The sequence below is a fragment of the Carettochelys insculpta genome, chromosome 21 (genome assembly GCF_033958435.1).
Source record: "Carettochelys insculpta isolate YL-2023 chromosome 21, ASM3395843v1, whole genome shotgun sequence".
NCBI lineage: Eukaryota > Metazoa > Chordata > Testudines > Carettochelyidae > Carettochelys > Carettochelys insculpta.
Genome location: NC_134157.1, coordinates 14,091,648 through 14,118,457, shown reverse-complemented (window position 1 = coordinate 14,118,457; position 26,810 = coordinate 14,091,648). Strand labels below are relative to the sequence as shown.

At 53.8% G+C, this 26,810-nt stretch overlaps 1 protein-coding gene across 1 annotated transcript; it reads right to left on the bottom strand.

Annotated features, from left to right (window-relative positions):
- Window positions 1-911: 911 nt before the first annotated feature.
- AIF1L (allograft inflammatory factor 1 like) lies at window positions 912-25,913 on the bottom strand. Its single transcript, XM_075015345.1, has 6 exons — window positions 25,775-25,913; window positions 25,629-25,690; window positions 14,882-14,948; window positions 8,683-8,724; window positions 6,513-6,675; window positions 912-3,626 (listed from the first exon to the last, which is right to left on the bottom strand). The coding sequence occupies exons 1-6, from the start codon at window positions 25,803-25,805 to the stop codon at window positions 3,539-3,541; spliced, it is 453 nt and encodes a 150-aa protein (XP_074871446.1). The 5' UTR covers window positions 25,806-25,913; the 3' UTR covers window positions 912-3,538.
- Window positions 25,914-26,810: the final 897 nt, after the last annotated feature.

Genomic DNA, 26,810 nt, shown 5'->3' with positions numbered 1-26,810 from the left:
AAATATTGAGTCTGTTCTGGTTTGGCTATGGTCTGAAGAAGTGGGTCTGTCCCACGAAAGCTCACCTAATAAACTATTTTGCTAGCCTTTAAAGTGCTACTTGACTGCTTTTTTGTTTTGAGAGTCTTCCAGGTGTAAACTTAACCCCTTTTTAAAGGGAACAATACATTCTGATCATGGACTGGCTCCAATGAGGTAGATACATTCATTTGAGAGGTTGCTGGCAAAGCCTCATCCACATTTCTGACTATGCTGGGGCAAGAGAGATTAACCACTTGATTTGAGGGACAGGAAATCTACCTGTCATCTACTTGAACCATGAAGCTGATTATCTTTTGGACACTCACAGATAGTTTGGCCAATCCATTGTAAAAGAGAGGATGAAGATCAGTCAGAAGAGTTTTGTTTCTTCTGCCAAACAGGTGTGCATGTCTAAAAATGACTGTGAAGGATGCCAGGAGACAGGAGATAGTTTGAGAAGTATTTCATGAGTGTCTGATTTAAAAACAAAACCCACAAACTTCCCTTACACTGTTTAACTCAAACACTGAAGTATTTGACTGGTTACTGACATAAATTACATCAGTATAAGAGAGAGGCAGAACATTTAAGTACCTAGTCAGGGATTTACACTCATTTAACTAAACTGATTTAAAAACTAAGGTTTTAGATTATCTGGAACAATTTGTGGTTAAACAGAACTATGGAGTAGCAACATTAAATACACTGGTGCCTCACATAGTTTCAGAAGATTTATTTTCAGTCTGTACAAATAGAGCTGAGCTGCCCTCATCCATAACATCTTTCTCCATCACAGTTCTCATACAACAAAAATAGCAAAATATTTTTAAAAGGGCAGCCTTTGGCAGGCACAAGAAGACTAATTAGAGTGCCAAACAATAAACTGGATGTCTTTTTTTTTTAAATTTAAACCATGATTTAAAACCCACAAAGTTAAAAGCTGCCAAGGACAAACAGAAACAGCTGGCGGGAGTGGGGAGAGACAATAAGCAATGAAACCCCAGAGGCAAACATGTGGGTTCCAAGTGTTGTAAATACAGGGTACAAAGCAATGAACGCTTCGATGCTCAGAGCACAGTCCAGCTAAATCTAACTCTTGGGATCCAGGAGAGTCTTTCCCTACCCCAAAAAGGGAGAAAAGATCCTTTTTCCCATAAAAAACACCTTCATATGCTCAATTTTAATACAGAGCAGACCCATTGAAATCAACTGACTCAGCGTGTGAGGAAATTCAGGCACAAAGGAAGGAATATGTTTACAGCTCAAGACCTAATTTGGGAGGTTTAGAGGGCATCAATATCAACAGACAGATTCATCCACCGTTGTTTCTGGACTAACCTAAGGACTCACACGGGAGTCCCGTTTCCTTCACCTATAATTCCAGCACATCCCAAGCTATTTCTGTGAAATTCAAAGACAAAACAGCTGGGCTTGTTCTCCCACCACTCCCATTGTTTCAGGTGAAAGATACAGCTAGTTAAACTGGTTGTTAAAACAGGATCTACTCTAGGGAATTGAACAAACTGGTCACTGGAGAAGAGGGAGTCTGCAAGCTTCAGAAGCCAGCCACTTATTCACATTACAAGGACAACAAATGCAATATATTATGAAGTTTACATTTTATCTATATAAATATAAGCAGACAACAGATGAACAGCTTCTATCACATAGGACTTAACAGAAAAATTTCTTTAGCTTCTAAAAAGGAGACAATTGCAAACACCTATTCTCCTTGGTCAAAGAGGGACCCTCCAGGGTGCTTGCTCTCTGTCCTGCATCACAGTTGCAGATGAAAGTTCTTTGTCGTCTTCTGGTTGGAGGCCCGTGATAGTGATCGGGAGGGAAATTCTTTCCCATTTTTAATCTCATTGCTGATACGAGCTCCTTTCAGTTACAGCTAGGCAGGAATTCTGTAAGTTACGTGTGGATTCTTTAGCAGTTACATAAAAGCAAATAAGGATGACTCGTACCATCAGACAGCTTTAGAGGTACACTTAAGGCTTAATCTTACACCTTGGGCAGGTAAAATACAGACAGATATCAGTGAGAATTTAGCCTGCCTTAGAACTGCAAGACGGCGGGGGGGGCAAATCCAGACCTCATTATAAAGCCAAGCATAAAATTCTCATGGACTTCAGTAGGGCCAAGACCTCATCCACAGGCTTTAACTGGTCCAGCCTTTAGTGAATTTGCTTTAGTTCAGAAAGACTCATGACCTGTAACTGCCAGGAAAATCTCTTCTACATTCCTGATCAACAACTAAAGGAAACAGAGCCACAAAGAGCCACCCTGATCTGGCAACAGACCCTGTGGATCCTAGAAGTGGATTTTTTCCCAACTCTGAACTAGTTCTACTGGGACAGCCACTTATGAGCATGAGTTCAGTAAGACCAGGTCTTTACTTTAGAAGAGTGACCCTTAGAGAATTGACTTAAAGCTGCAATAGATGCAGCCCTATATATTCACCATATTACAACAAAGGCTGCACATGAGAGCTGAATGCAGCTTGCCCATTACCAGGGCAAGCGGGGAGGTATGGATTTATAACTGGAGCTCACTTTGGCTAGTGAAAAGGCAACAGAACTGGGACAGGGAGGAATGTCGCAGGCGTTCTGGGGAAATTTCAACAGCAGACTCTGGGCTCAGACCTGATGCTGCTGGGATGAATCAGGTAGTGCGACCAACTGTTTTGATGGGCTGCAAGAGTATGTGGAGAGGGTCTAAAATTCCTTCTTCGGTGTCAGCCCTCCATGTCTCAGCAGCCACTTGCCCTTCTCCAAAACGCTTAGCATTCCCCCTCCACATCCCCAAAGGACAGTCGTCCTCACCTGCCAGGACCTCGCCAGCCATTCTCAGATGTACATCTATCTTTCGAACCTTGCCTAGGAGAGCAGACCACAATGCTGAAAAGCTTTACTTGCATTTGGCTGGAGAATTGCTGTTCAGGTCCAGAGGGAAAGAAATGAGTCAGAAGCTGGGGCATGTAGGGGTAGAGCTGAGAAGGCACTTTCCCAGGTATGGCAGGGCAGCATTCAACAGCAACCACATTCGGGAGCGGGGGCAGATAATGTGGTGACTGGCTGCAAGGCCCTGTTCAGAACATGTCCATTTTCCATGGAAGGGGTTGGAGGATGCTTTGTGCTGAATGCAGATTCACTGTGCTCAAAATCCACCTGTTTAGAAGGAGGCAGCCCCTCCTAGCAGAGAGATCCACACTAGACACCACAGAGAACAATCAGCAATTTCTCACCTGAGAACCACAGGTGGGGGCTGCAGTTATTTTTGGTTTCACTTTTGCTACAGACTCTCTCCAACAGGTGAAACTGGCTAGGGGAGGCAGCAAAGAGATGGCTACTGGTGGACTGGGGGGAGGGTCCCTGGGCTTCCCTTGTCATTCCTCTTCTAAGGCAGATTAGTTTCTATCACTAATGTAATGACCAATGTAAAATTAAAAAACAGGTAACCCTCCTTACAGACCACCATGGTGCGAACAGATTTGGCTCCTAGCCAATCGCCTTCAGGGAAGGCTGGAGATATCTCTCTCAGGAGGCGGGCCAGAAGGCTTTGGGACATTTTCATTGGCTTTTCCCTCAAAGAGCATGACCCTGGAAAAAACAAACAGAAGCGTGAATTAAGAAAAGAGGTGCGGGTTTAACCCATCATCATGAACGTCATCATCTAGAAAACAAGAAGCTGCTCCTCCTACATGGGAAAGGCCAAGAGCTGGAACGCAGGAGTCCTTGGTTCTAAGCCTAGCTCTGCCACAGCCATACTCTGGACAGTCATGTCATCTTATTGCATAGGCATTTCCCTCTTAGTGAAACAAAGATGTCCTGCTTTGCACAGGAATGTTGTGACGTTCAATATATGCCAGCAAAGAGCTCAGACATCCATTCCCAGATGTAAAGCCATACAGGCGTGAAGAATAATACCTTATTTATTCAAGTATCAGAGAGGTAGCCATGTTAGTCTGTATCTTCGAGAACAAGAAGTCCTGTGACGCTTTATAGACTAACAGATCTATAAGAAGTCCTGTTGTACCTTATTTATTCAAGGTTACCATATGCGACCCTGGAAAAAAAAAAAAAGAGGACTACCCTGAGAGAGAGTGTAGCTGTATCAATATCTACCCACTCCTGTTGTATTACTGTACTGTATGTACTATAAACACATTACTACAACGTGACTGGGTAGGTGCTGATACAGATACACTCCCTCTCAGGGGTGTCCTCCTTTTATATGGTGTCCCTAATTTATGTTTTTATCAATCATTTCTACATTGTAAAAATATAGGTGTGCTGTTTCTCATCACCACTGCTCCTCTGTGACCAGGAGAGGGCAGTAGAGGTCTCATTTTTTTTGAAGTAGTGAAAAAAGTTGTACCTTAAATGCCATTTGCAAAGTCTCCCATTTGGTTCTCCTCTGAGTCCGCAAGGGATCTGTATGTTCACTTTAGGCAGCCATGTGACATTTATTGAGAACACAAGGCAGATCTGTTTTTCTAATGCACTATACCTACAGACGTGTATTGGACAATATAAATAAAAGCTCATCACTGAATAATTACAATTCTTAGTCTTTAAGGTGCTACTGGACTGCTTGTTTTGCAAAGATACAGACTAACACGGCTACCCCTCTGAGATTGTCCCCTGGAATCTACAATGCACGCACATTTGGAAGCAAAAATGAGCAATCCACAGGCAAGGAGGAGTGACTGCTGACTGGGTGGAAAGAGAATCCAGAATGCTTTTGAGCTGTCACTCACTGCTTTATTCATCTCCAAGGACTGTAGCCACTAAACTCCTGATCTCTACTTAAACTAGTCATACTGGGACACAGGATGGACAGTATCAAACAGGCTTCAGCTGGGGAAGGAGGTTGCCAAGGGAACGCCCATGAGCATTTGTGGTCGGAATCAGGAATGATAAGGAACAAATCCGCCCCGGGAGAGAAATTAGGCATCATTCACTAGCATGCTAACCAAGGGCAGTTAAGGGGAGAGGAGTGATAAAGATTTCCCACCAACATAAATATAGAGTAAATTAGTGGTGATAATTCTGCTGCTGTGGGGAACAAAACGGTTCCCGTAACATCCAGTTTGGATAGCCGGTCCCATTGGAGGTGTCCTTCGGAAATGAAGGAGGGGCACATCGAGAGCAGAGCTAGTGGGTTTGGTGGCCATGAAAGGCAGAGAGAATTTAAGAGGGTGGGGGAGGAGCCAGCAGGCTCCACCCCACTGCGAGGAGCAGCCAAGCTGGTGCCCAGGAGCCATTTGTTACAGCATCAGGGCTTTCACTACCCTTGTCAGGAGGGCACAAAAGGTTGTGAGAAGCTTATTCCAGTGGCTCTTACCATAGAAGAAGTACCTCCCCTCCCCCTGCCTGCACTGCTTCAAACGTGTCTCCTCCAGCCGCTCCGATGCCAAGGGAACAAGGAAAACCTTGGCATGACCTGGCAGGGGACACGGGAATGCAAGCCAGGAGACAGGAGGAGGATTCCGTATAAAGAGGCAAGTGAGAGGTGCTTCCCAGCTTCTCTGCACTGTCGCTGAATTCCCAGTCACTTTTCAGACAAGAAGAGAAGGGACAGGACCTAACTGCGACACTTGCCCGGGCTTAGAGCTGAATTGGGGCACCAGTGTGACAGACCTGAGGAGGACCAGTCGGTATCAGACACGCACAGGGCACAGCATGTGAGTCACTCTCGGTCTACGTATGAGGCCACATCGGTACTGCAACTCCAGAGTGCGACTGCAGCTCACGTAGACACTGTCTAGCTAGCTCAGCTACGGGTGCAGTAGATCACAGCAGCCCAGGCGACATAAGCAGCTGCTGGGGCTTTCTTTCTAACCACGCCCAAGCTAGTTAGATGAAGCTAGTTGGCGCGTGGTGACTCCAGCTGCAATGGCCCTCTCCCACGATGGCCATATCACGACCATGTGGTGCAGGCAGCACCTACTTGGTTCTGAGGCACGGCACGTGCACAACCATGCAAATGGCCAAGGGACTCCAGAGTACTGCATCCAGCTTGCTTTGGCCGTGCGTTGACCCCGCCATGACAACGCAGGAGGAAGCCTCTTCCAGAGACACCACACACCTCTGCAGTGCGTTGCTGGCAGCGCGAGGTGCGGAGAGCCCTATCCCGGCCTCATTGTTTTCAATTCACTTTCTAAAGCTTGAACAAACAGGTCCATAGCCAACACGACATCAGTCCCCTCCCCGTATTACATATCCCCCACCAGGCTCAGCCCTCACCCTGGATGGATTCCAACCGCCGCCTAGTGACTGTTCTTGAAATACTCTCTGCTCACCAACCTCCAGAGACATTATTCATCCTTTCCTTGTTCAGGCTTCCCAGCCTCTGTAGGGCACATGGGCTCTTCCTCTGTCTTTGTGGCTCGGGAGCATGCAGAACAGCCCCTGCCACATACTGCACTTGCCCCATCCCAGCACCGCCCCCTTGGTTTCCTCCCTTCCCAGCCCCCCACTCACAATTTAAGGACAGCCGAGCGCTTGCCAAGCATCACGTTGACGAAGTCCTGGTAAGAGATAGTTTCGCTAACCCCTCCAGTCACCTCAGAGATCATCTTCTTCAGCTCCAAGTGCGTCTTCGGAGCCCCGAGCTTCTCCATCATCCTTTTGACAGACATCAGATCTGCAAGCGGAAGAGCCAGCGCACCAGTGCCAGGGATGGAGGCGGCAGGAAACAGTGCGGTAACACCCGTGCTTAATAAACCTTCGCGACACAGGGCTTCTATACGAATGACTTAGTCCTCCCCACCCTGTCGGTTACAGGGAGGCCTGTAACCGACGGGGTGGGGAGGACTAAGTCATTCGTATACAAACCCTGTATCCCGAAGGTTTATTAAGCACGTGCTCAGTGGGAACCTGGAGATCCAAAACGAGTCCTCCAGCAAAACCTAACCTGACCCCGGCCACTGGGCCTCACATCACCACGCTATAAAACCAAACACATACGAGAGAGACACTTTGCTGCGCTGGTCAAAGTCAGGACCCACCATCAGCAGCAGAAAGGTGCCCCTAAAAGCAGGCAGCACAGATTGATTTCCTCTGGGTGACGTCTCAGTTTAGTTACCAAACAGGTATTGGGGCACTCACGTCCTTACAGCCTCAAACACAAAGGAATTCAGCCTCCGGTGGGAATCTACCACGCTCATTCTCTCCTGCCCTGACCCCACAAAACAGCTCTGGAGGTAAACAGGGACTAAACTGGCTAGAGGAGATTTTCCTGAGGTTCAGCATAAGACACCACCACCCATGATAAACCTCTTCCCAGAGGTGTGCCAGGCTGGGAGGAAATTGCAAATTAGGCAGCTCAGTCCTGCTCTAACTTAGGCTGGGGCCCAGGGCCCTGGAGCAGCCCAGTGCAAAGGTGGTACCATGCCACCTTTGCAGACCCTCCAGCTGAGTTTTGGCTTTTCAGATGCACCCATTACAGGCACAGCCTGGGCTCGGGCCCCTCGCTTCCATTCCTAACCCTGCCACTGACTCACTGTGTGATCTCAGTCAAATCCCCACCCTGCCTCACGGGGATGGTGATGAGGGTCTCTGGATTCTAACTCCCCTGAAGTGTAAGAGGAAAGGGATGGGGTGGGGGAAAGAGTGCGAAATACCAATGTTAAAGAAACCAAACAGGACCCAAAGAGGCCCCTAGGAGTGGTGCTAAAACCCCTCCCTCAGAAGCAGAGTCTGAGGCAATTTCCTCACAATTGCTCCCACTTGACCCATGAGCTGCAGGTTTCGTTCCTCTGCCTAACTAGTACCAGTGTTAGCAGCCAGATCTACTTCTCCCTCCCCACCCACCAGAGACATTGGATCAGCTAGAGGAGGTGGAGGCAGCAGTGGGTCCCAGGGAACTCAGGAGACAGACAGCGAATATGCTGTGTTTTGGGGAAGTCCGCAACGGGAATGGGCTCAAGGCAAAACCCAGGACTCAAATCTGAACGCTGTGACTTGGTCTCGTCTCTCAGTTGCTGAAGCCTGTACTTGGGAAAGAGCAAACCAGCACCATTACCTGATCTGAGAAAAGCCTTCCTCCGAAACCCTGCACCATGGGGAACTCAGCAGGTACAAAGAGAAAACGGGCCCAGCTCCATGGCCTAAACCTCAGCTTACAGAGGCTTGGGGTCAGCCCCTTCTCCCCCAAAGAGAGGTCTGGGGTTGGACGAGGACAAGCAAGCTTGGGTTTTGGATGGAAACCTAGGAATTTCCACCTCAAACCACGCAAAGCCCTGAGGTTGCAGGCTCATCCAAGCACAACACTCTGGCTAGGAATCCCTGGCTCTTCCTGTGAATTGCTGAGAGAGAAGCAAGAGGGAAGATGAGCCCAGAAGAGAAGCAAGAGGTCTGAGCAGAGTTCCAGGAGAAAGAAGGGAGCATGGGACCAAGAGCAGAGAGAGATCTAGTGCTTGAAGCAGGCAAGCAGAGATGCAGACGAAAGAGAGGAACCGTGGACACGTCAGGACAGCATCAGGGACAGAGAAGAGGTTCCAGGCAAGGGAGGGCAGCCCTGGGACTCTACCAGCACCTGGAGATAGAGAATGAACAACCCTAGCCTTAGCTTTGCAGTCACTGACTGCCTTGACAGAGCGCTCTCCTTCTGGCCCAGCAACACTGACGTGTTCCACAATGGGTCACTCACCAATCTCGCCTTGGTTGTTGAGGTCAAACTCCATGTACTTCTCTGGAAGAGACACACAGAAGGGGGTTAGCGAAGCAGAGCAGCGCCTTCCACGTCCCAGCTGAGGCAGAGGCCAGGACTGTATGGCATTGCTCTGTAGCTGGGCACAGAGAATAGACCACCAAGAGGAAGCCATGCAGCACACAGGGTGGTTCCACCAGAATGGATCATTTGCCCGCCTAGTCTGGTGCCATCGGACTCCTTGGGAGTTGGCAACAACCAAGACTTTCAGCTCCGACTGGGAGTCAGGAGACCTGATTTCTAGTCCCAGTTCTGTACCAATCTGTTATGTGACCTTAGGAAACCTGTTTTTCTCTGTGGTTCTATCTCCCCTTCTACCTGGGAACCATCTGCCTACTCAGGCAGCAAGGTCTTCAGAGCAAGGAATAGCTTTGTCTGTGCACGTACAGCACCTAGCACAATGGGGCCTGAATCTCAGCTGTGGGGGCCTCTAAGTGCTACTGAAACACAAATAGTAATGTAGCGAGTATTGGGGTGGTCATATGGGGACACAAATACTCAAGCCCTGAGCTCAGCCTTGAAAACAGGCCCAATGGGCTCCCACGCTCAGCAACCACTCCAGTCGCAGTTCCTTTTCTACAGGGAAGCCAACGAAAGGAACCTAGTACCAAGAAGTGGCCGGTGGCAGACGAGATAAGAGGGGGATGAGGACATCATCTTTCAGACTGCGGGAGCTGGGGAGGGAGTTCCCAGGTATGAAGTGGGATTTAGGTGAACACAGAATTGCATGGGTAAAGGGCTGGGTTTTCCCGTCCCTTAGGTCTGATTTCTTGATGAATGCTCATCTGCTCCACCATATGCCCATGAGATTCAGAGGGAGACAAGTGAGCCAAGCAGGCCTGCCCATTTCTTTGGTTCATCACCTCTTCATCACCTTTAAGACAATGGGTCTTAAAGAACAGTGCTCCGTCTTCAAAAACGGTTTAGCTCCACCGCTTACAGGAAACACCATCACCAAAGCAGATGAGCCATTACATAGCTTTTCAAACAGGCCGCTTCTCTCACCGGCGGAGCCAAGTCATTCAGACCTCACCAATCCCTGGAGACGCCACACACAACATGAGAGAGGACCAGGCAGGTGGTTCTTCTAATTGAATCTAAACCTCGGGTCACATAAAGGGGCTTTGAAGATACAAAAGCCTTTTGGATGGACCAAGAACCAATTAGGCCAAACGCCAGCTCAGAGGTGCCAATTAGTGCCCTGGTCTTTCCTTCAGATCTGTGACGGGGTCCCCCATTGGTGAATACACACAGCTCATTAGTGCTAATGGGAGCTCCGTGCATGCCATCCGCCTGGGCAACACGTACCACTCATGAGGGATCACATGCTAGGATGAACTGCGTATTTTCCACACAAGGTACTGCAGCAGGCCTGTATCTCCTCAAGAGGCAGAGCCTTGCTGTGTTTTATTTGCGTTCTAGGGTAGGCAGAGGATTGGTAAACAGTCCTGGTTCCTGCAAGGTCAGTTCGGGGTGATGTACTGCGATGCAAATTCTTTGACTTAGCCCACAGCTGTCAGTTAGCTAGTCACTGGATGTGTGAACGACAGACAGCCTTCCAGTCTGGATTTAAACGTGGAAGCCACCGGTTGGAAAGCCAACAAGAGGAGAAATTGGGTCTTTTACCTTTCTTCACGAGAGTCAAGACAATGTACAGCTAGGACAGCTGACCTCATGGAGAGCTGTGTATTTACTTTTCAAAAAAGGCATTCCACTGAAACCCACCGTCTGGCACTTCTTACAATGAACTGCCTATTGTATACGCCCCATTGTCCTCTAGCGGCTAGAATCAGAACAACTCCCCTGTATGTCCAAGGCCCAATACTACTAGCCGTGGGGGGCTGACAGACTCACTGGGCCCCTGGGCAAGGTGGTGTGTGGGGGGGAAGGGAGGGGGCTGGCTCTGTGCTCCCGCAAGGGCACCCTTCCACCCCCAGGAGCTGCCCAGAGTATGCCGCATGCCACTCCAGTGGCAATTTAAAGAGTCTGGGATAACTGCTCCCTTTTGAATCACCAGCCCCAGGGGCAACTGCCAGCAAATCTGTTACTAGCCTCTGAGAGGAGATTCACCTTGAGCTCAGGTGGCAGGGATCTGTTTGGGGGGATAAAATTCTGGGCTTTCTTGCTGCTGCAGACACTTGGAATCCCAAGTTGCTCCTGTGCGCAGCATGGCAATAATTGAAGAGTAAGAGGGCAACAGGTTTGTTACAAGATTATAAAAAACAGCCTGTGTCCAACACCAAGTGCAAAGCTCCCACGCAGTTAGTTCCATGAGCATTCCTATCCCCCAGCGAGCAGGAGTGGGCACGGTTCCTATTCATAGTGGGCAGGAGTTATGTGTTGGTCTGTGCATGCTGGCAAAGCCCTGGACTGAATGCAGCTCACTATTAATCAGCATCGTTTCGGAGGACTCTTGTCCTCTCTCGTACCAGGCTCAGGATGACGGTACCTGATGGACTACGCTACATTCCTCTGCCCCTCACCTCTCAGCAATGCTCAGATACTAAACTATATTAAGGAAATCCCTTTCTTCACAAAGAGGAGAGAGAAAAATTGTTCTCCTTGGCCTCTGAGCATAGGACAAGCAGCAATGGGCTTAAACTGCAGGAAGGGAGTTTAGGTTGGGCATTAGGGAAAAAACACTGGAATAAACTGCCTAGGGGGGCTTGTGGGATCTCCATCACTGGAGATATTTAAGAGCAGGTTAGACACCTATCAGGGATGGTCCAGGCAGTGCTTGGTCCTGCTGTGAGGGCAGGGAACTGGGCTTGATGACCTCTTGAGATCCCTTCCAGTTCTCGTGTTTTATGATTCTCCACCTTATTTTTGTGAGGTTACGCAAGGTCACTTATAGCAGCACTTATAGGAAAGTCCCAGCTCCATCACATACCTCCCTGTTCTACAGGTAAACTGCCGCTTACTTGCTCACTGCGTCATGTCTTTGTTCTACCAGCAACAGGTGCATAGCTGCCTCTGTTTACGCTGCCCCGTGGCTCAGCTCAGGGTGAAACGCCTCGTAAAACCCAGGCCAGCAGCAGCAGGGATTTCCCACCTTGACAAACACCTCACCAAGTCCCCATTCAGTCAGGGACAGAAATCCTGGGCTGCAGCAAATGCATTGGTGCCTGGCAGGTGGGCCAGGAAGGGCACAGGAGGGCAGCTCTTAGGAGGAGGGGCAGGTTTAATTCTCTCCTCAAAGCACCCTCCTTTGTGGCTCTGAGTCACTTGGCCAGGCCGAAGCACTGGGGTCAGGCATCCCAGCATATGACTCTGAAATGTGTCCCTCCCCTGTACTTCTGCTGTGCGCAGTGTGTGTGTGTGTTATTTTCTCTGTGCCTCGGAGGATGTTTGATGGGCAGAGCAGAGAACAGAGGAGGCTTTATACCACAGGCGCCCAAGCCGCTTGTGTTTCCCTTTCAGCCCAGGCTGCCGAGATGAGATTCAATGGGGTGAAATCCTTCCCGGATAACCCTCGCGCATTCGCACAAACACTGATTCGGGACCGGGCTCCAGAGACACCCTGGCTCAGCAGGGCAAGAGGGAAGCACAAAGGGCCAATTGTTGGGAGAGCCAGAGGAGGTGTTGGCGGCCAGGAGCAGGACTCCCAGAGAACCGGCCATGAAGACAAACGCACAGGCGGGGGAAGGAGAGACCAAGGGCTCCTGTTACGGGGAGTTCTGCGGCTGCGACCCACAGCCACAATGTTGGATGAAAGCCCAGTTCAGGAGGGAAATACAACAGGGTCTCAGCAAAAACGGGAGGAAAGGCAGGTGGTGCGGGTGCAGAGTGAGGGACTGGATACCCTCAGCTCCCCAGCCAGCATCCCTTCAGGATGGACCTCAAAGCCTAAAGCAGCCAGTGCCTGGAATAGAAGCCAGTTAAGCCACTGCCCCGGGGCTTCTAACGATGGTGTCTTATTTGCTGAGGAGCTGTGCTAGAGGACAGACGATCACTGCAAGTACGACAGGGAGGGCATTTTCCCAAGAGGGAAAGAGGGAACGTAGGGGTGGGCAGGTCTTTAAGGGTTTGTCTACCCTGCAGCTGGAAGGTGCCATTCCCAGTGTGGTGATCCAGCCTTGCTGGATAAGGGCAGCAGCTCAGATCCGCCATCTGAGTTCAGATCCAGGGGACCAAGTGAGCGCAGAGCTTGGGGGCAGACTGAGTCGTCACCGCTGCTGCTATTTTTGTTATGGCAGCTTGGACAGAGCAGAGCGAGTCTGGGAATCCAGCTGCCAGACATCCCCTAATTGCCCATCGAGATAGAGCCAGCCAGGACAGCTAAGCTTGAGACTTGCCCCCACCCATAAGGGGCCCACACCCCACACCCCGACAGCCTCGCACGCTTTGTGCTGCCAAGCTCCGCCCACAAAAAAGAATAAAAAGCGGGAGGGGAACTGCTCTAAGCCTTTACCAAAACCCCAGAGCAGCTGACATTCCAGCTCTAGAAACAGGAGCCTTTTGCGTGGCACATCACTGAACTCCGTCAATAGGGACTGGCTTCGGAGAAGGGATTTGGGAGGGGATGGGTGGAGGTGGAGGACGATCTGTACTATGTCAGGAAAGACAACAGACAAGTGGCCCAAACTGAGATCCCAAGCACCTCAATTTTGAAGAAATTTGCATCCCAGCTTTGTAGCTGTCTACTCACTCACCTAGTTAATCTCGGTGCTAGGAGGCTGAGCCCCTCTAATCCAGCACCCTGGGGGCCTGACTGCTGCCAAATGAGAGAATGCACCAAAGCCCGGGAGGTAAATGTTACCTAGCAGCTTTACACAACCCTTCCACTAATTACTGGGCTCTTAAAAGACAGTTAGGGGCAAATTACAGCTAAATAACAGCACAGAACACTGAGAGCCAGGACTAGTGGCTGGAAACAAACTTTACAGGACCACAGGAAACTTGGCCACAGCCATCATTAAGTGGTGGTCTGACTCAGTAAAATCATTCCGGATTATGGCTACTGCTGGATGAAAGTGCCCGATTTGAGAGGTTCAATCTGTATATGGCTGCGATCACCGTATTAGCTCAGCACCTGCTAAGAGCTATCAAAATACTTCTCTCTCCTCCCCATCTCCTCCTGTAGGACTTGGTCTGCACTGGAGCATTCTGCACTTATTTTCAAGTAATGACACGTCATTCCTGGAACACAGCAATGACACGTTTGAGCACGGAGCTACCCACAGCTGTGTGGGAGGTGCCTGCACAGCGACCATTTGAAGGGGGTGCAAGTGAGAGAGAGGATTCACTGTGGGAAAAGTCACACTAAGGTTAGTGTAGCAGTTTCCAACCTTCTCAGTAACACGGCGTGCTTCAGTGGGAGAAACAATCCCCCACCAGCACACCCATTTTTTCAGCCAAAGGGATTGCTCTTCAAGATCACATTTACTTATCGATACTACGGTTACAGTCTTACTAGAGAGTCGTGCAACACAGCAGTGCATACAACAAGCTAAACCAGGATCAAATGCATTTATGTTTCAAATCCACCACAGAACACACTGCCTGACACAGCGAGCACAGACACATTTCCAAAATCTGCCCAGCGCCAGGCTAGGGAGGCTGAGTAAACGAGCGAGGACTGAAAGTTGCTCCCCTCCCCACCAGCCTGCTGGAGCCGGGATTTAGCATTTAAACCACATCCTGGCTTCAACAGGCTTCTGCCCTTCCCATTTCCACAGCACGGAGTGGGTGCAGACTCCCCACCAGCTCCTTTGGGCCAGGAAGCAGCATTCCAGCTGCTGCCGCCGAATGTGAATGGGGTCCTTTGGGGGTCAGATGCAGGGTAAAGAGAACGGACAAACCCTGTGGGGACTCAGGCAGTCATGCTGCTTGAGCCCCAGCAGGCGCTGGGTAGTCTTACCTCCCCTACCCACAAAGAGCCATAGCCAGGGGAAATTGACATTTCATGGCACACTTGCACAGTTCTCACGGCACACCAGTGTGCCACGGCACACCGGTTGAAAACCCGGGGTTAGTGCTTAGTCCTGACTGGAAGTGGGGCTGTTATCTCAGTCCAGTTCCTCTTATCTCTTTTGGCAGGGACTCCTCTAGTCTGGCTGGCCCCAGCTCTGGGAGAAAAGGCTACCCTTGGTAGACAGGGTACAGGTGAAAGGGGACAGGGAGCAACAGCTGGTCTCACCTTTGAATGCCGCAAGCTTCTCCTCCAGATCTTCTTCATCGCTGAACTTGGGGTCACAGAGAAATTCCTGACAAGGACAAGAAAGTCCCAGTGGTTAAAGACACAGCAGAGCTCCTCAAACTTCCTTGGGCAAGTCTCTGGCGGGGCCTGTGTTTGACTCAATACCCTGGAGGGGAATGAACTGGCAAACTCCAAACCAGATGCTGTTCCCAAAGCTGAGCAATATCAGAGTCAGGAAAGCTCTAGAGGGTCTAAATCAACCCCTCACCCACTCCGCCGCCCCCAGCCCTGTAGCTAAAATGCGAGAACTCAGAGGAAACTACAGCGCCCAGAGATTTCTTAAAGACAACACCCTCATTGCACCAGCAGCTATGGAGCTGTTCTAGCGGCAATGCTGCAGGGCTCCCTTCAGTTCTATCCACAGGTGGATGTTACAAACTCCTCACATGGCCATATACAGTCTGGGGCAGCGTTCCCTGCAAGATGAGAAATTCAGGTGCCACCCAGCTGGTCAGCCGATCCTCCACAGCACCCACAGCCGCCAGTACGTGCTGCTCCCGGTGGCGCACATCCGCAAATGCATCCGTGTGCGTAAAATTCGCTCTGCCCCGGATGGGAAAAATTAGAAGAAATCCTGGTCTGGAGTGGCAGAGGAAAGTGAGGGGGTTGGAGTCTCCCTTCTCCTGAGGTAAAGACACCCCCCCCACATGCACCCATGACTTTTTGTTCCTTGGCGCCGGCAGCACTGTTCGCTCAGCGCTTTGAAGCTTCTGGAGTCACACACAGGGAGGCGGAGCCTGTTGCATACGGCGTTAAGAGGACCTTTGACGTCCCCAGCGAGAGACATCCAGCGCCTCTGCTGCGCTGAGGCAGGAAACGGGTTCTCCTGAGCGCAGGCGGTGCGGCGTACCCGTCGGCGCCGCTCACCCGCCTGCGGCTGTCTCCACGGCCGCCATCTCAAGGCGGTGTTATGAGAGGGTCTTCATGCCGCCAGGTGATCTGCCTGCCGCACAGAGCAGGATCTGGACAGCGGGCCCCACCGCTGTACCCTCCAGTGAACTCCTGCTGGCAACATCCTCCCCGCAGCTGCAAGCGCCTGGTCGGCCGCTTCAGTTCCAGGTTCCAGGAGTTGAGTCACTTGGGCCGCATTCAGCATTCTTCCCCGAGGCCATCACTCACAGCTGCTGTTTGTGTTTGGCGTGGGGGTCAGAGCCCTCTGGGGGACTGAGGGGCAGTGGGCGGAGGCTGCTGAATGCCCCACGCATGCACAGACGGCCCAGCCATGCATAGGAAGAGCAGAAGCAGCCACTGGCATGCCCGGACATCACGGATGTTAACGGAAACGTACTGGTTCTTCCCTACCACTCGGCCTGCCGCAACCCTGATCACTAACGAAATAGCCTTGCTGCCGTGAGCCCCAACAGAAAAACAGACGCCCCCCTCCTTCCCCTCGCATACCAGCCCCCAGCCTAGGTGGTCACGGCTAGTAGATTTTGTGGGACCCTCCCATGGCTCTGTGGTAGGGCTGGAAATGAAGGGGTTCAGTGTGGGAGGGGGCTGCAAGGGAGCAGGTGTGGAGTCTGGATGGGAGGGGCATGCAGGAACAGGCTGGGGGATGTGGGCTGGGGGGGTGCAGGAGCGGGACGGAGGGTCTGGGTGGGAGGTGGGGTACAGGAGCAGGGGTGGGGGATGTGGGCGGGAGGAGGGTACAGGAGCAGGTTGGGGGGGTCTGGGCGGAAGGGGGGTGCAGGAGCAGGGGTGGAGAGTCTGGGCAGGAGCGGGGGGCAGGAGCAGGCTGGGGGATGTGGGCGAGAGGGGGGTACAGGAGCAGGCTGGGGGGTGTGGGCGAGAGGGGGGTACAGGAGCAGGCTGGGGGGTCTGAGAGGGGGAGGGGGTACAAGAGCAGGCTAGGATGGGAGAGCTTACCCGGCACAGCTCCCTTTCTGCTCCCAAGTGCCACCCACCACTACTCTGACTGGCCATAATTCCAGCCAATCAGAGTGGAGGAGGACAAGCCTCACCAAGCAGCGCTGCGCTGCTGTTCCCCAGCAGCAAGGAGGCGGAGGGAGCAGCAGCGCAAAGCCCAGAGAGCCTTGCTTGACTCTGGCCCCCAAGGCTAAGGGCTTCACCCTGCACCACGACGCATGCTGGGCAGGAGAGCCCTGAGCTGCACAGACCAGATCCCAGCAAGCTGTGGGCTGGATGCAGACTGTGGGTTCTCCGCCCCGATGTAATGCATTGTTACACACGTATCCAGCTCAGTTGACGGCTGTGAAACTCTACACCCCTCAGCACCCTCTGCCAAGAGGTCCCCAGGTCACACTGGGGAAACCCCCAGATGCACAGGCCTGACCAAGAGCCCCTCCACAAGACTGAACTGCAGTCATGTGGCTAAAACACCCTACCTGCCCCCTGCCCCTGCAGAGCCCACCCGGCTCTGCACAAACATGTCCCGGCATTCTGACCCCTCGCACACACCGGCTGAGCAGTGCTGAAGTTCAGCCTGAGCAGAGCTCTTTGCAGCGCTCTGCACCGGCACCTCTCCAAGCGGGTCAGTATCGTTCTCCCCACCCCTCACCCTGACAGCTGGGAAACTGAGGTTCAGAGAAGTGAAGTCTAAATCCAAATCGGCCTTCTCCCTCCACAGCCCCATCTCTTACAGGGTCCATTTCAACTCGTGCCAATTAAGTAGCTGCTGCTGAATATGCCTCTGGAAAGTGCACAGATTGTATGGTGCTGAGCCCAGCATAAGAAGCTGCACAGAACAGTGACACTGCTGTGCTCTCAAGCAATCTCAGATGAAGCAGCTCTGCTGTGGAAATGCTCCTTGTTACGTATTTCAGGCGTTATCGCTGGTATCACTCTGCCCCTGATAGTGACGCCCACTTTCAGCCGCCTCTCCTCATGCATAAGCCTGCCTGTTCTGGCACCACTTCCCCTCCTGCCCACCAAGGCTCTCTGCCACCTAACCTGACCCTTCTAGACAGTGACCAGGGATCCCTATAAGCTAAGTGTCTGGGTAGTCGTCCAGGAGATTCGGGTACTGCCCAGCTGATTAGCAGCACTGCCAGCAGCATTTCTATTGGCGGTGCACATCAACAGAAGCCTGGGTGTACATAAAATTTATTCCACCCGCAGACGTAAAAAATTAGCGGGAACCCCGAAAGTGACCAGAGCTGACCACTGCTCTAAGGGTGGCAACAGCACAGCATCCGCAGGCTTGTGCAGCACACACTGCTGGATACAATTTAGCGTTGTGTTAGCACAATGTAGTGTCACCGCTGCTGCATGCCATCTTGAGAATTTGATCTAAGCAACTCACCTAGATCCTTCCCCTCCCCCACATAAGCCAGTCTGGTCCCCTTTGAGCCACTCTTGAACAGAAATAATGATCCAGCTAAGAGCATCACTCTCCAATTCAACACAATCAGGCCCGGCAACGGGGAGGTTGGGGAGAAAGAGGGTACTTGCAACTTTTGCACCTGTAGCAGCTAGCACACCGGGTCCCTTTGAAGTGCTGCTCCACATGGCTCGGGAAGAGCAGGAGCAGCACAATCTTCTGAGTGGCGCTAAGTGTGGACCATCCTAGGCCCCGCCCCTTCTGTCCTTGGCCCTGCCCCTTCGGAGGTGCGGAACCAGGGCCCTCAGTGGCTGTTGGCCCTGCTGGAGACAATAGACTATGGTCAGCCCTGGACCCCAGCTGAAAAGGCAGGTGGTGTTTGGGAGCAGAATGCCATTATACAATGTGGAATTCGTCAGGCCCTTGGGGGTAGCTCTTACATAGACAGAGTTGCGGGGGGAGCTGTGATGGACACAAATGGTCATGCCCTTAGCATCATAGCCCAGCCAACGCTCCAGCAGCACAACACCCCCATGCACGAGCAGCGAGGGAAGTGCCATCTGGCCCATTCTGTGGAGAGCTGGTGGGAAAAGGTGGCTGACTTGAAGACTGCAGAGTGAGCATGTGTTGGGAGGGTGCTAGAGGAGGGTTATTATGGGTATAAGCAATCTCTGCAGAAGTGACTGGTCTGACACCACAAGAGGAGGGAGTGGAGGAGCCTGCTCAGAACCAGGACCTGACTCCCATCCCATGACATGCTGCGCAGAGGGTGCAGTTTTCCACCAGAATGAAGGTGATGAGACCCGAGAAGCATTTAGGATGGGCAAACGTCAACTCCTGCTGCCCCATGTGACAGCCTGGAAGTAAAGTATGTAACTGAGCAGGGCTGAGATTCACAGCTCAGCAAATCTCACGGGGCCTGGTCTGGAATGCGCGAAGCAACAAGGAAGGAGTTTCAGATGGAAACATTACACCCTCAGCACTGTACACGATTCCCCTTGGTAGCCACCGACAGCCATTAACATTATCACAGAGACATTCCACCTCCCCCGGACCTGGTGTCTCAGACTCTCTCCCACGGCTCAGGTTGCTCCTAGAACCTGCTGCTGGGGCTTTCAATGGCAGAGTTGCCTATCTTGTGTCTAAGTAGAACTGCCCAGCTGAGATGCACAAGTGCACTGATGAGACAAAGCTCCTCACAGTCAGAGATCAACTTATTGAGGCCAATGGCCTTGGAGAGACATTGCACAAGCCCCCCCCCCCCCCCCCCGGCCCGATGAGCTGGGTACCATCAGCCGACTTCCTCGCCCCCAGCACACCTGCACCTTTCAGGGCAAGGAGGTGCCATTGCCGCACCCGAGCTAAGTAATTCAGGCACCAGGAGCAGTGAAGCCACCCCAGCAGGTCCCTGGGCACGTACTCAGATGGCGAGCTCTTGCTCAAGTCCATGCTGCCGTGGCTTCCCCGATATTTGTACCCAAGCACAACGCAGCCCGTGCATGCTGCAGCCACTCCTCCACCTGCAGCACAGCGGCACCCCCGACATGCCCCTCCACCCGCAGCGCGGCCGAGCCCCTAATGATAAACGGGGAACACACCTACAGCACCGACAGTGTTCGTAGAGTGCCCATCACCATGCCTGCCTCCACAGGCTATTTAATTCTCAGGTTCTCTGCTGAGATGGCCACTTGAAGCAGGGCCCTCAGCTGGGACATTTTTGTGCCACGCACATCCTGCTCCTGGAAGACTGACCCGAGGCCAGCCCTTTCCCACCCCCCAAAGCTACTGGACAAGGGTAAAGTCTGAGTTGCTGTTGCTCTGCACTGATTAAACCAGAGAGATCAAAGTCCCCAAAACAGTCCCTTAGAAGAGAGACCGGGTGACTGAGGGTGGCTCTTTCATCCTGAAACATGCGGGAGAGAGACACACCGGAAAGGGGACAAGCATCACAGAGGTAGCCGTGTTAGTCTGTATCTTCGAGAACAACAAGAAGTCCTGTGGCACCTTATCGACTAACAGATATCTTGGAGCGTAAGCTTTCGTGGGCAAAGACCCGCTTCATCAGATGGAGCGGGTCTTTGCCCATGAAGGCTTATGCTCCAAAATATCCCTTAGTCTATTAGGTGCTACAGGAGTTCTCGTTGTATTGGAAAGGGGAGTCTCTGATGATGCCCTTTGGCAGTCAGCAGCAGCCAGTAGCTTCCTGCAAGAGATCCGTATTCAGGCGGAAGATCACTAACCACAGCATTTCAGCTTCTGACAGCCAGGGAGAGCAGAGGGAACCAGCTGTTAGGGACACCACCTGGAAAGCCGACCACTCTCCCAAGCCTGCTGTGGAGCCAGGTTAGGACAGGGGCTCCTAACAGCTCTCTCTACCATTTAATGGCTTTGCTTGCAGCCCTGGGATGTTTGTAGGCTGGAAAGTCCCCTCAGAAAGTTTCCCCTTTCCCATACAAGGGCCCGGGTGGCTCTGGAGGGCAACCCTGCCAGGCCAGCTGCACAGCTTGGTATGCCAGCTATGTCGCAGTTGGGAGATTCTGGAGCGCTTCGAATCTCTGCAGCTGACCAGATTTTTTTAAAGAAAAAAAACCAACTCCCCCACAGTGGAGAGAGCAAGTACAGGGGCTGGTCAAGAGTGACAGAGCAGGGTGTGCTGCCCACAGATGTCCCAGCTCAGGCTTTGCAGGCTGTTTGCAGGCAGTTTCAGGCAGCAGTGGGGTGCACAGAACACACATCCCTGGGTCAGGGCAGCACACATTCACCCTTGGGCCCAAGAGAGGTGCTACTCTAGGGAGAGCCAAGCCAGCAAGGGCATCAACAAGGCGCTCTCCAGGGAAATCAAAGCTCCCTTGCATTTCTGACAAGCAGACCCCCCTACGAGGAGGGTCCCCACCCCAGAACGAGAGCAGCATACGTCCCAAGCCAATTTCCAGGCAGTGCAATGAGCTGAAACTCCCACTGCTCAAAGGGCGAGGCCTCCTCCCTGCACAGTGCCCCCACACAGACCAGCCACGGAGGGGTGAAAACCCAGACAGGCCTGTTCCTGCCACAAGACGCAGGGGGGCTTATCGAGCTGCTTTCACTCCTCCCCAGCTCAGACACTTCCTGGAAGGGCAGCACTGGGGTAGGAAAAGTTTCAGAGGGTTCAGGGAAGAGATGCTAGCAAGACTCTTGGCCCTGAGCGCTTCCAGCGTAGCTCTTTGCTCAGCCTGCCTAGCCTCTAGCTAGCCCTGGAGATCAGGCCATTCTAGCACTGACCCCCAACTCTCTCATCCTCGCATCTCCCAGCCATGTAGGCATCAGCCGTTCTGGTAGCTCACTCAACCATGCCCACAGCGGACATGTCTCTGCTTCTCCTCCAGCACGTGCTCTCATATCCAAGCCGCTCACTGGTTCCAGGCCAATCCAATTCCACCCCTCCCCGTGGTCTCCTGCCCTCATCCAGACCCAGAAGAGAAACCCACCAAGTACACATGATCAGGGTGAGGGACCAGGACTGAGGCACCTCAGTTCTACTCCAGGATCTGCCAAGGTGCTGTGACCTTGGGCAAATCACTTCAATCTGCAGTTTCTCCACCTGTAACATGAGGATAGGGAAGGCTCAGCAGACTTTTCACCTGCTTTGAGAGGCTCGGATTGAAGATACTGGCCTGGATGTCACCCTTCTCCCTTAGGCCTTCACTGGCTTTTGTCCGTCTCAGAATCCACCACACAACCCCCTCTACGGCCTCTGGGCCCCCTCATGGACACACTCCTTTACCTCACGTCATCTTCTCTTCCTAGCTTACAGCCCACTCCTCATGGGCTGCCCGACAGAGGGAGCAGCGGGAGGTCTAGGAAAGTGCCAAAGACACCCAGAATTAACCCAGCCAGCCTCCTAACGCCAGCATTTCCCATCCCGCCCCACCTTCCTTCTTGAAACATGAGGGCCCCTCAGCTGTGCTACCCAGAAAAAGGAGAGGATGGCCCCAAGAGATGAGGGCAGTCAGTGTCCATGATGTGAGCAGGAAGGCCAGGAAAGAGGTGCGGGGAAGGAGGAAGCATCTTGTATCCTACTTTCTAGGACAGGAGAAGGTTCCCCCTCCGTCTCAGGGGCCTCCTCTGGACTGCACCAAGGAGAGGGATATGACTCTGGGGCTCAGGGCATTTACCCCAACCGCCCCTTGCGCCTCTAATGCTTGATTTGCCGTTCCTCCCTCCAGTCCCCTGCCAAGATCTGCAGGACGTCTGGGGGGCCCAGCACCCACCTCAGGCACGGGCTACCCTGAGAAGGGAGAAAAGACCCACATCGGCATTCACAAGACGCAGAAACTCTGCACTCCTGGGAGAGGAAATCAGACCAGCTCAGTACAGGCCGGGGTGAAAGCTGAAAGCCCTTCCTGAGAACAATAGCTCCTATTCTTCCTAGAGCGCACTCCTGCGGGGCTGATACGGCAGCTGGCCACAAAGCATCCACTGGCACACAATGGTCCCTGGCACAGGCCCAGCCTTCGCCCCAAACCCAGGATTTCAGTCCCTGGGCTGTAGTGGGGAAGAGCCCCCTCATTAGGGGACAGCACCCACCTGCAGTCTTCTGCCCTGATCTCCATAGATCTCCCCCAGTGGCCACGAGCTGTGCAGATGCAAGCAGGACCCACCCTGGCCATTAACCCTCCCTGCTCTCGCTGGCAGGAGCTGCATTTTCTGCCCAGTGCCACACTGGGATTAGTTTCAGCCATAGCCCTTTACAACTCCTCTCCCACCTCGGTCCCCCTTCCAACCAGCAGCCAGCTCTGAATGGGCACAGCCAGCTGCTCTCAGTGGTACGTTTCAGCCTGGCTGCCTCCAGCAGGCCCAGGCAGCCTTGCGGGGCTGTTGTGAGCAGCACGTGACCCCTGCACTGGGGGGTGCTGCTCTCTGGAGCTGGCGGAAGGTAGGAGCACTGGGGAGGTAACAGGGTCCGGGGCAGTGTGGGACTTTGTCTCCTGAAGTGCCCACCTGGCACCAGCCACACGCCTGGCACAGCACAGATCAGGCCAGAGGAGGGTCAAGGAAGCCCAGTCAAGGGAAGGGAAAGGCAGCTCCCACCCCCACCCCCGCACTGGCTGAAAGCCTCCTGAAGCCGTTCCTCTGCCTCACCCCACCTGCTCAGGGACCACAGGGCCCAAGGGGACGCAACACTAGCTGTGGGCATAACCCAGATCCCCACACCTCAGCTGGTTACCTGGTCCAGCCACCCACTTCTGCACCCCACCAGACTAAACTCCACCCCGGCCTGAGGCCAGCCCCTTTCCTTCCTCACTGCCACACCCCCGCCGGACTCCCTCCCTGCATGGATACGTGCTGGGGAAGCATTACTACGCCCCTTGGAGCTTGCTGCTGCCCCTGCTGAAGTCACAGCAGCACTGAGGTGTGGGGAAAGAGAGTGTTGGCCCTTGTTTGACCTGCCCAGGCCGTCTTCTAGGGTCCCCGTCCAGTCTGGTTGGCGTATTGAAACATAACCTCAGAACTGAGCTATGCAACCAGCACTGGACTGGGCTGCGGCCAGGATTTAATCCACCAACCCGTGGGAGCCAAGAGTGAGGACAGGCCTGGCTGCTCCTTCTTGCCATCCTGCCAGTTGGTCCCACGAAGTAGGAACCTTGCTCAGCCTGCAGGATTTACCCCAGGGCTTGTGCCGAGGGGCGGCTCTGTTTGGTGGGGCCTCTGTAAGTGAACACCCATAAGGCTCCATCAGACTCTCTGCCGCTTTGGAAAGGTCTCCATCTGGCCCTATGGCAGACAGACGGCCTCCCTTGCCCATAGGGGTCTCCACAGTTGCTGAAAATCCCCTATGTGAGCTGGAAACTGGAACTGAAGTACCGGGAAGGGCAGCTTATTCACTGCCATGGCCTGCTAACAGTATCACAGAGCTAGCCCACAGGAGGGGAACCGAGCTTTCTCTGGGGCAGGGTCAGATCCTGAGAGAAACAGCAGGAGGTCGGCAGGTCTGTTCCCGTTTGGGGCAGGGAACGCAAGTCAGACGCTGGATGGGAAGCGGAGCATGTGTAACCCATCTATCTAGGGGTGCAGTTTGCTGTCCTATGGAGTGGCACCTAGACCACTTACACAGCGGAAGAATGAATCTCCCCTACGGCTTAGCTGAGACCCAGCTGGCTTTTAACTCAAACGGCCACAGGCTCCGGCGCTGAGCTCCAGAGGTCCCAGGTTCCAGTCCAGTTATCGTGCTCATTGAAGAGCTGCAGAACCAAGCTGGGAATTAAGATCAACTCTGGCCGGGCCCCACACGGCCCCGTGTTTTCCCACACACCCCACTTCAAACACTAAACTACCCCAGCCAGCCACCCGTCCTCACCACTGATTCCCATCTGGTCCCCGAAGTACGGATCCCCCCAATCCTCCCCCTGAAACACCTTGGTCTTCCCCTCCCTGCTCTCCAGACAGATGCTTAGTTCACTTGGGGCTGAAATATTCCGCTTGAACCGCCTCCTAAGCATTTCCATCGGCACCACAAGTGAGACAGAGGATCCTGCTCATTACACTGGGAGTCCACCAGGCTGGGTCTGCAGACAGCTGTTGGCCGGGCACAGGCAGGAAGGGGGGTCTCACTCGCAGACCAGGTTAGTGACCCCCTCCCCCCCATCCGACCCGGAAAGAATTTTTTCTTTATTTCTGGTGGGGAAAAGAGCAGAAAGGAGCCAGATCTGGGAACTGCGCTAGGCAGTGCTTGGTGCAAGGCCATCAGCCCCGGTCACTCCAGCTGGCACAAGACTCCTGCTTGACTGCAGCATCCAGCCCACAGCCTGGGATGGGGGAGGGGGCTCGAAGCGTTCAAACTTTCCAGGAAAGAAAAGACAAGAGAGTCCGATCTCGGCCCTGGCTCACTGGCCCCGGCCGGCTGAGCTCAGAGAGGCAGCTCAGCACTGCTTTCGCAGGCGCCTCTGCAGGGCGTTTACGAGCCAGAGGCGGGGATGGTACCCCGAGCTGGCGCTCAGGCTTTCCCCCTCCCAGCTTGGGCAAGTCACTCCCGGGCCCGGGCCTCAGTTTCCCCTGAGCTTAGGGGTCTGCCGGGGGTTGTGCAAGCGGCTGGACACACCCAGACCCCAGGAGCCGGCCGCGGCCCCGGCCCCCTCCAGCTCCCACAGGTGGAGCCTGGGCAGGAAGACTGTTCAGCAGCCACGTGCGCCGCCGCCGCGACCTGTTGCGGATCGAAGTGCGCGGAGGAACCGCGGGCTCCAACCAGCCACGTGGAGCTGCGCGGGAGCGGAGGCGGCTGGGCGCAACCTCCTCTTAGCCCAGCAGCGGCAGGAACCCGCAGCCGGGGAAGACCCCCCCCCGGCGCCCCTTCGCCCTCCCGCTCCCCAGCCCCAGCGGCGCCGGGGGGCAATGGACGCGCTGCCCGCGCCCCCCGCCCCGGCCGCCCCCTACCTTGTTGATCTCTTCCAGCCGCCCCTCCTGCTGCGCTCTGCGCTGTCCGTAGGCTTTGCCTCCTGCGCCGGGGGGAGAGAGGGGCGTTAGCCGGGCCGCCAGGCGGGGCAGGGGCGCAGCGGCGGGCGGGCGGCGGGCGCGCTTACCTTGCAGGCGGCTGTTGAGGGTCACGGCCATGCTGCCCCGTCCCCTCCCGGGCTGCACTGCAGAGCGGGCCGAGCCGCGAGCCAGGAGCGGAAGGGGCCGCCCAGCCCCTCCGCGGCGCAGCCATTCACCGAGCCGCGCCCTCCCGCCTGACTCAGCGGCCCCTCTGCTGGAGGAGGCAAATGCTGCAGCGGCCGGGCACGGCGCGCCTGCAGCTGCGGCGGGGGCCGTAACCCTTTCCGCGCCCCCGGGCGTTCGGGCCTCGCGCAGCCAGCTCGCGGCTCAGCTTTCCGTCCTCGGGTGGAATCAGTTTTGTTCTGTGCGCCGAGGCCGGGGGCTGATGTGCACCGCTCGGCTTCCAGGGAACACTCGCTGTCCTCAGGTGCACCAGGGAGGGGGCATGGTCCCAGGCCTCTGGAGAGCGTTTCTCCAGCCAGCCCGAGCCTCAGGACCTGCTTTCAGTGTGCGTGGGAGGGTGTGGGCTGAAGCAGGTACAAGGTCTTACAAAGTGTGGGAGCTCCTATCTTGGGTCTCCCCTCGGCCCGAGGGAAACCCCACCTCACCCATCTATAAGCTGTGGAAGACACCAGGCTGCGAGCCCCAAACACCCTTGTTGACTCAGGATCACCCAAGGTGATCTGGCACAAGGGGTATCTGAATTAAGAAAGCCAGCACTGCCTGTGGTCGCCTCCAGGGTTCCCTCTGATTTTTTTCCGGTCCAAGGGCAGAATAAAGTTTACGTGCACCCAGGCACGTGTGGATGTCCACCACCAGTAAAAACACAGGCTGGCGGCTGTGGGTGCTCTGCTAATCACCTGGGCAGCAGCTGAATCTCCCCTAGGCAGCTGCCCAAGCACTCAGCTAACAGAGACCACTGGTCACCTCCATCACTGGCTCTGGAAGCAACACTGACTCTTGTCTTCAGCCAAAAATCACAGTCTGTGATGCTGTGGTCCTGCAGCTGTGAAACGTGGGCCTGTTATCAATGGCATATCAGAAAAACCCGACTTGTTTCCGTTTGTGACCCTGGTGACCATT

Bases quoted from the DNA above. Each gene is read 5' to 3' on its own strand.
- AIF1L (XM_075015345.1), bottom strand. From the start codon at position 25,805: ATGGCCGTGACCCTCAACAGCCGCCTGCAAG. The intron at 25,691-25,774 runs GTAAGCGCGCCC...CCCCCGGCGCAG, and splicing joins CCTCAACAGCCGCCTGCAAG to GAGGCAAAGCCTACGGACAG. The intron at 3,627-6,512 runs GTGAGTGGGGGG...TGTTTTTTCCAG, and splicing joins CGCTCGGCTGTCCTTAAATT to GGTCATGCTCTTTGAGGGAA.